Source organism: Hypanus sabinus, chromosome 11 (genome assembly GCF_030144855.1).
Source record: "Hypanus sabinus isolate sHypSab1 chromosome 11, sHypSab1.hap1, whole genome shotgun sequence".
Lineage (NCBI taxonomy): Eukaryota > Metazoa > Chordata > Chondrichthyes > Myliobatiformes > Dasyatidae > Hypanus > Hypanus sabinus.
In genome coordinates, this window is record NC_082716.1 from 22,289,420 (window position 1) to 22,305,103 (window position 15,684).

The window sequence follows — 15,684 nt, forward strand, 5'->3', positions numbered from 1 at the left end:
AAAGGTGATGCCTCAAAAAGGCGGCACCAATTATTAAGGAGCCCGTCACGCTGAACATGCCCTCTTCCCATCGCTGCAATGAGAGGTGAAGTCCAGGAGCTTGAAGCCACACACTTTAGGAACAGCTTCTTCTGTTCTGCCATCAGATTTCTGAGTGAACAATGAACCAACCCATGAACACTAGCCCTCTGTTTTTGCTCTACTTGTTACTTTTTACATATACATATATTCCTTATTGTAATTTATAGGCTTATGTATTGCACCGTGCGGCATCCTCAAAATAACAAATTTCGTGACATATGCCAGTGATATTGATTCTGAAACTGATAATCAAACAATGGCAAGTTAGTGTATGATAATATTGTCCAGAAACATAAAAATGGACTGGAAAAATGTCCATAACTATGTAAAAAGTAAAACATTAGTGAGGATATTTACAGATAGAGGGCACCGTGATTTATAATGCGGATCAGGAAATGACCAAAAATCTCTGTGTGTCTTCAGGGGGAAAAAAAATCAGAAGAAACCTGTCGAGACACAAAGATAATAATTGATTTGGGAAAAAAGACATGAAACTGATTGAGGCTTAGACCATTTGGAACTGAAATCGGGAGAAATTTCTTCACTCAGTGAGTGATGAATCTTTGCAAATGATCAAAGGACTGTGGAGACTCAGCGACCGAGTTCACTCAAAACCGTTATTTCTAGATATTAAGAGAATCAAGCAATAGTGCAGGAAAACAGCTGAGGTAAAATATTAAATATGATCCCGCTGAAGAGCAGAGCAGCCACAAAACGCCAGATGGCCTACCACCGCCCCCAATTCTCTTACCTTTCCTCTTCCCATGAACTTTGTATCAAGTGATTTTTAATACAAAAGTAAATATAAATCCAATTATCGTTACATTCAAATTCCCTACTCTCCGTCGATGTTTGAAGGCCTCAAGCGTGTTTTGCCCTCCCACCCCCCCATGGCCGCTCTCCAGGTCTACACTGTCGTATTCAGAGGCGACCAAAATAAGAAATGCAAAATAAGTACACAAATGCAGTATACTTGGGAAGTCAGTCAGAACTGCACAACACTACTTTAAGGTATGCAGGCGATCTGGATTTGCAGCTCGCGGTGTTCGGGAACCCTGAAGAACGGGTGTTTAAATGAGCCGCGGACATTCCGGGAAGAGTGCAACTTTGAATTGCGAACGGATTAATCGGCGAGCGGGAGGTGACAGCGCCGCAGCGAGCTTTGATTGACAGCTGGGGTGACGTAGGTCGGGTCCCGGCAACGCTCGCGACGCTCTCCGGTCACTGCCATGGCGGCTCTCAGCAAGCTCCTGACGGTGAAGAACTCGGCTCTCGGGGCCACCGCCGTGCTGGTGCTGCTTGCGCTGGCCCGGCGGCGGAGAAGCGGCACGCTGCACAGGTACGGGATCCGAGGCGAGTAACAACGGGCCGGGGCCGGGGCCGGGATGCTGTCAAGCACTCAAGGCCGTGGGTTTAAGCCGGCCTAGTCGCCTCCGGCTGAGAAGAATGTGGATGCACCGGCTGCCAAGACTGAATGGGTGTCGGGATCCACTCCGAAATCCTTACCTTCCCCGTGAGCAAACAAGTGTCCTATGGATTTGCTGATTTACTCAGCGATCAGCAATCCGTCTTTGTTTTGATTTCCCTTGTACGGCAGTCAATTGTTTCGGATTTGTTAGCTCTGAAGATATCGTTTAACATTTCTTTGGGGAATTACAGATTAGTCTGTGAACTTCGGGTCGGCAATTTTTAAGATGCCAGGAACCCGCTGCTTCTGGCGCTCTGTATTTCGTTATCTGTTGATGATCTAGAGATGATTCCGTCTCGTTTGCACAAGCCATTTATTGTCGTGCCATTCGACAGCGTCCTGGCGGCAAATGCTGATTTAAAAAATACATATATTAAAGCTTGCGGGTATTGCTGGCAGTGCTAATATTAATTTCTTTAATTGTCATCTGAGAAAGCGGTGATGAGCCATCTTGAACTGGTGCAGCCCCTTTGGAGAAGTTGTCTTCTCAGTGCGTTAGAGGAAGCTTCAGGATTTAGAAACAAGGAAGCAATAATGTGCATTTCCAAGTGATTATGGTGCATGTCTTGGAACAGAACCTACAAGTTGTGGTGTTCACAGGTGCTGATTGGACAGCTTAGTTAAGTAACTGCAGTGCATTTTGTAAGTGGTACACAGAGCAGTCACAGTGGGCTCTTGGTGGAGAGAATGAAAGGGAAGGATGACGCATGGCTTATTTTGTTCCTGGTGGTGTGAGATTTCCTTCTCCAGAATCAGGTTTATTGTCACTCTCTTACATTGGGTGAAATCTGCTGTTCTGCAGCAGCAGTTCAGCACAGAGATAAAGTTACTACAAATTACAAAATAAATCAACATACAAAGAAAGGCATAATGATATAGTGTTCATGGAAAGTTCAGAAATCTCATGGTGGAGGGGAAGAAACTGTTTCTGAGTAGTTGAGTGTGAGTCTTCAGGCTCCTGAATCTTCTCCTCACTAGCAATAATAATAAAATGGCTAGTCCTGGATGGTTTGAGCCATTAATGATGGATGCACCTCCTTTTTGAAGATATCCTTAATGGTAGAGGGATTGCACTCCAGAAGGTGCTGGCTTAGTCTGCAGCCTTCTACAGCCTATTTTGATCCTGTGCATTGGAACCTCGATACCAAGTAGTGATGCAACCAGTCCCAGTGTTCAGAACCGTACATCTATAGAAGTTTGTGAGAGTCTTTGGTGACATACCAAATGTCAAGCTCTTAATGACGTAGAGTCTCTGGCATGCCTTCTTTGTAATTGCATCAATGTATTGGGCCCAGAATACAACCAGGAACTTGAAGCACACCTTTTCCACTGCTGATCTTTCAGTGAGAATGGTGTGTATTCTCCCGATTTCCCCCTTCTTGAAGTGCATAGTCAATCACTTAGCTTTGCCAGTGTAAGTATCAGGTTGCTGTTTGCAACACTTATCAACCAGCTAGTCTCACTGCTGTACACTCTCTGATCACTTTTTACCAACAACAGGCAAATTCAAAACATTTCATCACAATCCTGACTTGTAGATGATGGAAAGACTTTTATGTGTCAGGAGGTGAACCTGAAATATTAACTCAGTTTCTTCCTCTATAGATGCTGCTTCACCTGCTGAGTATTTCCAGTACTTCATCTTTTTTTTAATCTGCCTCTGATGTTATGCAGCCATATTACTTATTTACTGTAGCTGGCCCAATTGTTATTCTGCGCATTGTGACCCCTCTTACCTGAGGATGCTAATGGTTGGGAATTCACTGAAGGTTATATCAGATTAGTTGATCATGAGGGCGAGGTTTAAGTTCGAAAGTCAGGGAGATGAGAACCAGGGTGTTGGAACAGATAGTGGGGATTGTGGAGACATCAGTATCAAATTTAATTTCACCTGCATTTGTTGTGCATATATGTATATTAAATAGTTAAATTAAGTAGTGTAAAAACAAAAAAGTTAAAAAAGGTAGTGAGGTAGTTTTCATGGGTACAATGTTCATTCAGGAATTGGATGGCAGGGAGGAAGAAGCTTTTCCTGAATCTTTTGAGTGTGCGCCTTCAGGCTTCTCTACCTCCTGCCTGATGGTATCAATGAGAAGAGGGCATGTCCTGGGTGGTGAAGGTCCTTAATGATGGATACTGCCTTTTTGAGACACCACTCCTTGAAGGTGTCTTGGACGCTATGAACATGTGTTGTTAAGACCTCAGACAAAGTTAGGAATCAAAAGGTTGAGCATGACAGATGCAAAAAAAGCATTTATTTAAAATCTCCCCCATATCGTTTGGCTCCACGTTTAGGATACCAATCTGATTTTCTGAAGGACCGATTTTGTCCCTTGCAATCCTTTTGTTCTTAATGTATCTGTAAAATCCCTTAGGATTCTTCTTCACCTTGTCTGCTAGGGCAACCTCATGCTCTCTGGATTTATTTCTTAAGTGTTCTCTTGCATTTCTTATCCCCCTTAAATACCTCATTTCTCCTGCCTGCCTATACCTGCTATGCACTTCCTGTTTCTTTCTTAACAATGGCCTCAATATCTCTTGAAAACCAAGGTTTCCTAAATCTGTTACCTTTACCTTATATTCTGACAGGCACATAGAAGCTTAGTACACTAAGAACTCCATGTTTTAAGGCTCCCGCTTGCCAAGTACATTTTTGCCAGAAACAGCTTATTCCAATCCACACTTAGCAGATCCTTTCTGATCCAGTTTAGAATCTCAGTCTGCAGACCAGACCTATCTGTTTGCACATTTACTTAGAAACAAATGGCATTATGACCACTAGATGCAAAGTGTTCCCTTGCACACACTTCTGTCTCCTGCTCTGTCTCATTCCCTAATAGCAGATCAAATATTGCACGCTCTCTCATTGGGACTTGTATGCAGTGATTAAGAAAACTTTCCTGAACACATTTGACAAACTCCATCCCATCTAGTCCTTTTACAGTATGGGAGTCCTAGTCAATATGTAGACAGTTAAAATCACCTACTGTAATGACCTTATGTTTCTTGCAACAGTCTGTAATCTCTCTGCAAATTTTGTCCCTCTAAATCCTTTGGTCTGTCGGGTGGTCTGTAATTATAGGTCCATTAATATTGTCATACCTTTCTCTTTCCTCAGTTCCACCAGTAATGCCTCACCAGATGAGTTATATGGTCTGTCCAGACTGAACGCTGCCGTGACATTTTCCCTGACTAGGATGCCACGCCTTTAGTCCCTCCTGCTCCGGCTTTATTGTGTCTATAACAAAGGATTTTAGGAATATTGAGCTGCCATTCCTGCGAGCAAGTCTCAGTGTGTTGATCCATGACCTGAGCTGATCTGCCTTTCATACAATACTACTTGCGTTGCAATGTAGGCAGCTCAGGAGACTGGTTGCACTATGCTGATCCTTTTGATTCCTAACAACGTCTGAGGTCTCACCAACATCTGTCCACTGACTGTACTGGAACTCTAGTTTAAATCCCACCATGCAGCACCAGCAAACCTCCTCCCCTCTAGGATATTAGACCCCTTCCAGTTCAGGTGCAAGCTGTCCCTTCTGTACAGTTTCCACCTTCCCTGGATGAAAGCCCAATGATTCAAAAATCATATGCCCTCCCTTCCCTACACTAATTTCTGGAAGTCCTGCTGCCCTTTGACTTAGCATCTAACTCCCTGAACTCCCTTTGTAGAACCTCGTCACTGTTCTTACCCATGTCACTGGTGACATGGAGCACAACCTGTGTTTGTTCACCCTTCCACTTAAGAATGCTAAGGACTCGATCCAAGATGTCCCTAACCCTGCCAACTGGGAGGCAATATACCATCTGAGAATCTCGTTCTCATCCACAGAACCTCTTGTCTGTTTCCTTAACTAATAAATCCTCTGTCATTGCAGATCACCTCTTCTCCCTCCCTTCCCTTCTAAATCACAGAGTTAGACTCAGTTCCAGAGACCTAACCACTGTGACTTTCCTCTTCCAGGTCACCCCCACCCCCCAACAATATCTGAAGTTGGTATACCTGTTGTTGAGGGGCATGGCCACACTGTTGTTGAAGAGGATGGTGCTCTGCACTGGTGATTTAACCCCTTCCCCCTTCCTGACTGTCATCCAGTTTCCTGTGTTCTGCACTTTGAGTATAACTACCACTCTCTATGTCCTATTATCACCCCCTCAGCCTTCTGAATGCTCCAGCTCCTAACAGTAGGCAAGTTAGTGCAGGACCAGGTCACTCCTTTGGCAGGAGTTGATAGGCCTCAGGAGTTGATCAACCTCAAAGCAAATGGATAGAGATGGCAGACTTGACTAGGTACTTGGAGTCCATTAGTGTCTTAAAGGAATGGGAGATGTGATCAAGGTTCAAGGAACAGGGAAAAGTAGGTGATGAGGTGCACTTTGGAGTTGGGAGTGGAGAAATTGGAGAAACAGTTTGAATTGCAAAGCCTTTGTCACCGCATTCCAGCGATTCAGCAATGTGTTTCCCAACAAGGCAGAAGAAAGGAAAGAAACAACAAAGCCTAAAGAGGCAATTATACTGTGCTAAATCATAAACACGAGAAAGTCTGCGGATGCTGTAAATCCAAAGCAGCACACACAAAATGCTGGAGGAACTCAGCAGAGCATGCAGCATCTATGGAAATGAATAGGTAGTCGGTTTCAGGCTGAGATCCTTCAGGACTAAGAAGAAAGGGGGAAGATGCCAGAATGAAAAGGTAAAGGGAGGAGAAGGAGGCTAGCTGGAAGATGAAAGGTGAAGCCAGGTGGGTGGGAAAGGTCAAGGGCTGGAGAAGAAGGAATCTGATGGTAGGCCATAGGAGAAAGGGAAGGAGGAGGGGACCCGGGGGGGGGAAGTGATAGGTGAAAAGAGGTAAAAGGTCCGAGTGGTGTATAGAGCAAGGTCAGGGGATGTGGAATTTGTTCACTAGGAGAAGAAATTGATACACATGCCATCAGTTTGGAGGCTATCAGATGGAATATAAGGTGTTGCTCCTCCAACGGGTGACCGTATCTTGCCATATTGTGTTTACTTTTCTCAAAGATGTTTTTGTTAGTGTACCCACTGAAAATATGGAAATTATGCTAAAATTACTTATCCCTAAATATGAAAGTTTCTGGTTAACGCTTTAAGTTGTTAATCTTTTCGTTACAGTAAGCTTGAGGGAAAAGTTTCTCTTCATAGTGAGGTGAGTCACTTGTGAAAATATATTGCAATTTTTGGTATTCATTTTAACTGCTGTAATTACCCAATGTAGTTGCTTGGAAATACCTGCCCTCTTTTGTTTTATCCAGAAAGAAGGGAAAAAAGAGAAAGCAGTTGTAGATAAGGTGTTCTTTGAGAGGATCTGGCGAATTTTGAAGATAATAGTACCTGGAATGTTTTCACAAGAGGTAAATATTTTGTATTTATTCACTTGAACAATGTGATGTTGCAGTTTCATAAACTGAGCATGTTAAAATGAAGTAGGCAGATATGACAGACTTGCTTCACAAATTGGCCAAACAATTAATTCTTGGCATGCATTTCAGTTATTCAGGGGACAAAATCTGTTTGTTGCTGGTTTCCTTTCCTATTAGCTGATGCAGACTGATGGCGAAGGAAGATGCAAAAAGCTAACGATAAGAGGGGAAATTCCTCCTTAGTTTTACCTTCATCAGGATTTATTTTGATTATTTCTCTTGGAGCAGAGGAATTGATTTAAATACCAAATTAATATTTGGATCAACGAGCAGTTTCTGGACAATAGTTGTAGGCCACTTACAATTTAATGACCATTGTTCAAATATATCATATGTTGATTGAAGTACTTAGTAGTTGTGAATTAGATTGGGAGTTAGATTCAGTTTTGAATTTCTCTCCTTTTTTCTCAGGGGCTGCTCGCCATTAAAGATCAAGCTGATCTGATTCTAACTTCAACTCCCATGTTCATGTCTTATCTGCTATAAAGTTTGAACTCCTTGCATGCCAATCCCTGCTTTTAAAATGTTGAAAGACTCTGCCTCCAACATCCTTTTATGGAAGAAAGTTTCAAAAACACACAACCCTGAGAGAGAAAAAAAAGTTTTATCACTGTCATAAGTGAGATTATTTATTTTAAATAATGACTCCTTACTCTAGGTTCTTCCATGACACCCCCCCCCCCCATCAAGACCCCTCAGAGGCATAACTTTCTGAAATTGAGTTTTCAAAAACTATTTTGACTAATCAATTTTGCAGTTCATATGTTGTTTATAGTATGTACAAAGTGGTGAAGATGAAGCCGCAGATGCTGGCCTGTTGAAGTTAGTGGACTGCAGGGATATTAATATTTCTAGTTGATTCTAAATGTTAATTGTTAAATTAGTTAAATTAGTAGGTTTATAATTAGATTCTAGTCTAAATGAGTACTATCTGCCTAACCTTCATATGAAGTTTGATAAACACAGGATATACATAGAGTTTCAGCACACAATCAGGCCCTTCAGCCATCTAGTCCATGCTGAACTATTATTCTGCCGAGTCTCATTGACCTGCAGCCAGACCATAACCCTCCATACACTTACCATCTATTTTCATTTGTAAGTTTCTCTGAAATGATGAAATCAAACCTGAATTAACCTCTTCCGCTGGCAGTTGTTCCACGCTTTCATCATTCTGTGAAGAAGTTCTCCCTCATGTTCCTCTTAAGCACTTCACATTTCACCTCTAACCCATGTCCTCCAGTTCTAGTCTCAGTGGAAAAGGCTGCTTGGATTTATCCCATCTGTACCATTCATAATTTTGTATACCTTGGAAGAAACTTGTCAACGTTCCGCTTTCTGTTTGGAATATGTAATGAAATGAATAATGGATTTACTGAGTGAAGTTGTCTTACAGAGGATTTCCACTGTCCAATTTAGGAATTTGTCCTTAATGAAAATAATATTGTAAAGTTGAATCTTTCCATTTATCCCTTCTATCCTTTTATCGTTTGTATTTAATCCTTTTAACTTATAATAATTAAAGCAGCAAGAAATGCATGAACATGAGATTCCTTAGATGCTGAAATCCAGAGTAACACATACAACATGCAGGAAGAACTTGGCAGCGTTTATGGAAAGGAATGAACAATCAAGATTTCAGGCTGAGACCCTTCAGTCAAGACTGGAAAGGAAGGGGATGGAAGCCAGGATAAGATGGAGGGGGGAGGGGAAGGAGTACAAACTGGAAAGTAATAGGTGAAGCCAGGTAGGTGGGGGAAAGTGGGGGATGAAGTGAGAAGCTGAGAGGTAATAGGTAGACAATGTAAAGGGTCGCAGAGGAGAGTGGAATATCAGAGAAAGGGAAGACAGACGCAGCAGGGAGTGATGATAGGCAGGTGAGGAGAAGAGAAAAGAGGGGAGCTAGAGTGGGAAATGGGGGGGGGAGGGAAGTGGGAGGGTGATATATTACTAGAAGTTAGAGAAGTCAAAGTGCTCAATGTATTCTGAGCATCACAACCTTAATCAAAAGCTGTAAGTTCTGTAATGATACAAGCTACCTCCTGTGCAAGATCACACAATAATTAAGAATGAAAAAGATACATGGTTCATTCATTCAAAATGATCCTAAAATCTCTCCATTGCATTGCCCAAGAATTTCGTAGGTGACATCAGAATTTGTGATAGTTTTGTTTTATTCATCAATTCAATTTGAGTGTCTTCATTGAAGAATAATCTCATTATATTAGTGTTAAATTGATCCTTCATTAGTTTGAATGTGTGGCTCGATTATTTTACAATTATCCCATTTTAAAATCATTTCACTGGATCACAGTCTCTCTCTCTGTAGTTCTGGAGCTGTTTTTGACACTAGATATTAATGTGTATTAGAAATGTTTAGAGAAATTGGTTAAAATGAAAACTGAGGATACTTTAAAACTGGAGATATTGATGTTTTTAAAGCCCATGAGAGACATGGAAAATTTCAGATGGAATTCATTTTAAGCATTAAGTGATGACTTTTGTGGGGAAAGAGATGAAAATCTGCAGTCTTTTGCAGGAGCAAAAGAACAGAATTATGAATATGCAAATTATAATGCTAAATATTAACAGAATAGTGAGGCTTTTATTAAAATTATATTTTACTTTGTTTCTCCAGACCAGTGGAATATGGAAGTAATAGAATGTAGGTTAGACCTATGTTTAATTCTTAATTGGGCTGGAATTAAAAAATGTGGAGCATTGGAACTCTACACCAAAGGAAAGATTTTGCGATCCTATAAAGAATGTAATACAAATTTACCGGCATACATTGAGAAAATGAAGCAAGAAAGGCTTGAAGAGTTGAGTCCTTATTTTGTTGGAACAGCACAGTTGGGAGCAGCATGGTGGCCTAGTGCTCGTACTGCTCCAGTGACACGGGTTCAGTTCCAGTGCTGTCTGTAAGCAGCTTGTACCTTCCCCCTCCCCGTTGCTGAACGGGTTTCTTTGAGCTGCTCCCATTTCCTCCCACATTCCAAAGACCTGCATGTTAGTACATTGATTGGTCACATGGGCAGCGTGGTTTCATTGGGTTGGAAGGGCACATTACAGTGTTGTAATTCTAAATCTGAAAAAAATTTAAAGTTGATGGGTGGGCTCAGGACAGAACATTGCCGAATAATAAATATATTTAAAAATAATGGGAAGGCTATTGTAGCAGTTACTTGAAAGCAAGCCAAGTTGAGGGAGTTGATGCTGAATGATACGCTTCATATAACTGAGTTCCAAATTGGAAAAAGTATGTTTGATCTTTTATTACAAAATCAGCAAAGATGATCTTATAGTGATAAAAGCTAACAAAACTGAAATTAGTGTAATTAAGTTTAATAAGCAAAATTAAGCTTTCAAATTAGTAGTCAACACAAAAAAATCACCACATGCTCATTCTCTTACAACTAAGCCGAACTAGCTAAGACAAATATGAGTAACTGTACTCATTAGCTTTTACCACGCCCAAACCCACACGACAAATTACCTGCAATAAACACACAACACAAAATACAATACAGACAGAAAATACATACGTGGCTCCTACGGGTAACAGAAGCAAAGTGTTAGCAGGACGTTAGTGATTGAAAGTGAGGAATAATGGAAAGGATGAAGTGTAAGAGAAGGAATGGAGCGATACACTATCATATCGCAGCTGCAGAGACCCTGTTTCGATCTTTGTCCTTGATGCTGTTTGTTCAGGCTCTGTACTTACTTTCCATGTCCATGTTCTGGGTGTTCTTGCTTTTCTCCCACAACCCAGAGGCATGCTGGTTGTTTAGGTTAATTCTCCCCCACTCACTCCACCCCGTCCCCCTCCCTCAATTAAACTGCCAGGTGGAAGGGTATGAGAAGGTATGGGGGTATGAGTGGGGCAATGGGATTGATGGTGTTGCTCCGGGAGCCAGCAGGGACTTGATGGACCAAATGGATTCCTTCTGTGTTGTAAGGAGGGTGAATCATATTGTTTGTTGCAGAGGATGCGATTAAGATAGGAACACCGCATAAGACTGGAGGGCTTGAGTTGTAAGAAGAGAGTGGATCAGCTGATACTTAGCTGGGGATCCCTAGACCACTTGCTGAATGGTATTGATCCATGGCCTATAGTGAAGGAAGCTGATGGGTGCCCTTATAGAGGTTTATGAAATCATGAGAGCATAGATGAGGTGAATTATCAATCTTCTACCTAGGATAGAGGAGTCTAAGTAAGATGCAAAAAAAGCATGGCACTGAGAAAGAGCCTCATTTACCTTCATTGGAGCAATGTGGAGAGTTTGGAAGCAGTGCACTGCCTCCTGTGCTACCCACCCAACTCACCTTGGTAAATATCTGCAGTCCCATAGGTATTAGAATCTACTGATGCCTCATTCATCACTGAGTTCTTAACAGGAATCAAACGGAATGCTGCCTCAGCCCAGTGAGACTGCCTTAAGAAAGAGTCACAGAAACTATGTCTCAGCAATCTGTCATTCATTGTCTCAAGTGTTTCATAACCCACCCTGAAACTTGATATGTATCTACAAGCCTGACCTTGCCAAGAATTTATTCCCTCAGAAGTTAAATGTTTTTTCTAAATTTCAAGATGCCAAGGAAGCTTAATTTGAGATTAAATGTGATAATATTTGCCAAGACTGTTTATCAAGCTTAATACAATGGATTCTGGTTAATTAGGCCATGGTTAATGAGGGAAGCTGCTTATTTGGGACAATTCGTAAAGAACAAAAACTAACTGAGAAAATAGCCGGGATCCTGTTAACTTATTTTTGACACTATGCTGAGACAGGAGACTTTCTGAACAATTTCTAATTAGCATCAGTTGCATGCACTTGTGTGGCTGTGGATGTGTTTGTGTTCAAAAAGGAGTGATTTTCATCACTGATACTTGACAAGAAATAAGTAGTAAGACAATTCAGAACAGTTTTGTTCACTGCAGTTTCAAGCATTCTGGATTGGAGATGCCAGAAATGGCTGGAAGTGAAAATAAAATGATTTCACTACTTCAACAAGTTGGGTAATATGAAGTATTTGAAAGTATTGACAGTCATCTTGAATGTTACAGTGAAAATGAAGATTTGGAGGATTCCATTGTCAAAAACATTGCATGAAGGCAGTCCATTACCTGCTCTATGTGCGTTGATTTTATTCAGTAAAAAGAACACAGCAGTGCACACTCAATAAATTCTTCCATCGTTAACTATTAGGAACAAATGCACAGTTTTATAGTACAGTAGAGGTATTGTGGTCTTCTAATTAGTTCTCTATTTCATTTAAATGCCTAAATTATTACCCAGTTATATGGCCGTTGGTGGGTTTTTTTTCTTATATACCTTTTAAACTTGTTTCCATGAAACTTCGGCTAATTGGGACAGCTGCTTAATTAGGCCAGTATCCATTGTATATAAAGGTGTTAACTGAAATGCCCAGTATATTTATTTATTGCAAAATGGTGGAATCTGAAATTAAAGGTGCTGGAAATACTCAGCAAGCGGAGAAAGAAGCAGTGTTCTAGTTTTGGGTCTATGACCTTTCTTCAATTTATTTATTCACTTATAATTAAAATTCTGGTAAATTCTTTATGTTTAAAGAATGGTCTGTAGCCTACTGCAGTTTTCTGATTCAAGTGCTTACCAAGTTGCTTCTTAAATATTTGGAACATGCCTGCTTCCGTCACCACCTCAGGAAGTGCAATCCATAATGTAACCCCTCCTGGGTGAAAAAAAATTCTTTCTTGAATCCCCTCTTATTTTTTAACCAAGGAAAAGGTTTCTTCCTATCTACCTCTTTTATGCCTCTTATAATTTTTTATACCTTTATCAAGTCACCTCTCAGTGTCCTCTGATCTAAGGATTTCAGAAAAAAGAATCAAGTCTTTCATCCAGAGCTTTCCATCACAGGCACCCTCTCCAGAGTAATTATAATCTTCCTTTAATGTGGTAACCAGAACTACACATAATATTCCAACTGTGGCTTAATCATTGTTTTAAAACATTATATCAAGACTTCCCTACACTTATATTTTAATTAATTGAATGAAGAAAAGCACCTGCATGAATTTTCACTATCACATCTACATGTGCTGCCACCTTCAGACTTCTTTAGACTTTTACACCAAAGTTCCCTTTGTTTTCATTCTTCCCTAAGATTCCACTGCTCATGATATATGCTCTCCCCTTCTTTGAAATCTCCCATCTCCCTCCCCCTCAAATGCATCACTACACATTTATCAGGATTAAATTCCATCTGATACTGTCCTGCTAAGTTCACCAACTGATCAATATTGTATGTAATCTAAAAGTATCTTTGCTAACAACAGCACCACTAATTTTTATCCCATCTGCAAACTTGCTAACTGTTCCTCCTAATGTATACAACAAGCAACACCAGTTCCTGTTACACAAAGAAACTCAGCATCATCCTCTGTGCCAAGCCATTGTTGAATCCAATTTGCCAACTTGCCTTAATGCTTTAGGTAATTTTCCTCCCTATCCACATCACCAGCTTAATTTACCAGCAGAGTAAACTTATTATCAAAGTACATACATATACAACCATATATAACCCTGGGATTCATTTCCTTGCGGGCATACTCAGTAAATCCATAATATAATAATAGAATCAATGAAAGACTTGGGTATTCAAAAGACAACAAACTGCAAATGTAAAAAGGAAAAAATAATAACTTCTTTGTAAACCGTTGATGGCTGAATGTTATGAGAAAAATCTGAAACCTGCGCTTCTATACCCTGCGAAGCTTCGAATTTCTCCGTCGAATGCTCCACGACAGGTTTTCATTTCAACTTCAGAAGCGAGAAAATATCTGGAGGAGAACTTTCCTACTGCTACAGACACCAGTCTCTAATAAATGAACGATTCTGATCGTGTAAGATGGTTCTCGATCTCTTAAACCAGAATTAAAATCTGGTTATTGGTGTAGGTTCATCCTACACCTTATACTTAAGTTAAAGTGTGTTTGTGTCATATTAATTGTTTTGCCTTATACACTTTAATCATTTAATTACATATTTGTCTATTAACTTTGTTCCTTCGAAGGTATATTTTTAATTCTTTGAAGGTGAATTTTTCCTTGATTAAGATGGTGGTTTTTTGGAAAAGATTTTTGGTTTTGCTTAAGATGGCGTTATGTTTATATTTTTCGTGTTTCTTCCGTACAATGCATCGCTTATCTTAGCTTAAATATTTTTTGTTTTGTCTGGGCCAGAGCCCGATTTATAAGTTTTTTTTTAGTGATTATAATTTTATTCTTTTTACAACTAACTATACTTAGAAATATGGTTTTTATTATAGCGATTTTAATTTTTAAAGTTGGGGTGATTCTTTTATATATATCCTTTTTATATGGAGTGTTCTTCAGCTGACATGGGGGTAGGATTAGTCTTACTTTTTCTCTTTTTAAGTCATATTTTGGCTTTTTCTCTTTTTCTTGGGGGGTGGGGGGATGGTCTGTTTTCTTTCTTTTTCAATCTTTTTATTGAGTTTCATATAAATATAAAAAAAATAACATAATAATGAATAGGTTATGAATACAATAGACTTGAAATTACATTGATAATAGGATAATAATATCCTATTAAACATCAACAAAAAAAAGTACATTAATCAATCGAGTCTATATAATTATATATGAAAAAAACAAAAAAAATCATCAAAAGAAAAAGAAAAAAAAATTAAAAATGTGTGAAAGAAAATATATATATGAAACAAACACTAAACTAAAACTAACATGGGCAATAATAACAGTTTATAAATATATGATAGTGTCAAAGAACTCCAGAACTCCATACCTGAACAAGAATAAGCAGAGAGAAGGTCTGGGAAAGGCCAAATTAATTCATATGAAAATGTCGAATGAACGGTCCCCAAGTTTCTTCAAATTTAATTGATGAGTCAAAAACAGTGCTTCTAATTTTTTCCAAACTCAGATAAGAAATAGTTTGAAAAAGCCACTGAGACATGGTAGGAGGATTTACTTCTTTCCAATTTTGTAATATAGACCATCTGGCCATTAATGTTACAAAAGCAATCATTCGTCTGATTGAAGGAGAAAACTGATTACCATCCTCATTTGGTATACCAAAAATTGCAGTAATAAAGTGAGGTTGTAAATCGATGTTCCAAATTGAGGAAATGGTAACAAATATGTCCTTCCAATAGTTATGTAAAGTGGGACATAACCAAAACATGTGGGTCAGTGAAGCCACTTCTGAATGACATCTGTCACATTGAGGGTTAATATGAGAATAAAATCGAGCAAGTTTATCTTTAGACATATAAGCTCTATGTACAATTTTAAATTGTATTAAAGCATGTTTAGCACATATAGAAGAAGAATTAACCATTTGTAAAATTTTTTCCCATTTATCTGTTGGTATATTGTATCGAAGTTCTTTTTCCCATTGTTGTTTAATTCTATCAGACATCTCTGGTTGTATCTTCATAATCATGTTGTAAATAAAAGCAACTAATCCCTTCTGACAAGGATTTAAGGTAAAAATCAAATCTAAGAAATCCGTTGAAGTTGAGTTGGGAAAAGATGGTAAAATTTTATGTAAAAAATTTCTGATTTGTAAATATCTGAAGAAATTAGATTTAGGTAATTTAAATTTATTAGAAAGTTGGTCAAAAGACATCAAAGTACTTTCAAAAAAAAGGTCACGAAAACATTTTAT

The 15,684-nt window shown here is 39.4% G+C and overlaps 1 protein-coding gene across 2 annotated transcripts in view; it reads left to right on the forward strand.

Moving 5' to 3' along the window:
* The first annotated feature begins 1,283 nt into the window (after positions 1 to 1,283).
* Positions 1,284 to 15,684, forward strand: part of abcd3a (ATP-binding cassette, sub-family D (ALD), member 3a) — a 64,037-nt gene continuing 49,636 nt past the window's right edge. For both annotated transcript variants that reach the window (XR_009514695.1, XM_059983939.1), the window contains exons 1-3: positions 1,284 to 1,420; positions 6,681 to 6,714; positions 6,821 to 6,919. Coding sequence is in view for 1 of the 2 variants with exons in the window: in XM_059983939.1 (XP_059839922.1) it covers positions 1,311 to 1,420; positions 6,681 to 6,714; positions 6,821 to 6,919 (243 nt within the window). In the remaining variant the exon portion in view is untranslated. The remainder of the gene's footprint in view (positions 1,421 to 6,680; positions 6,715 to 6,820; positions 6,920 to 15,684) is intronic.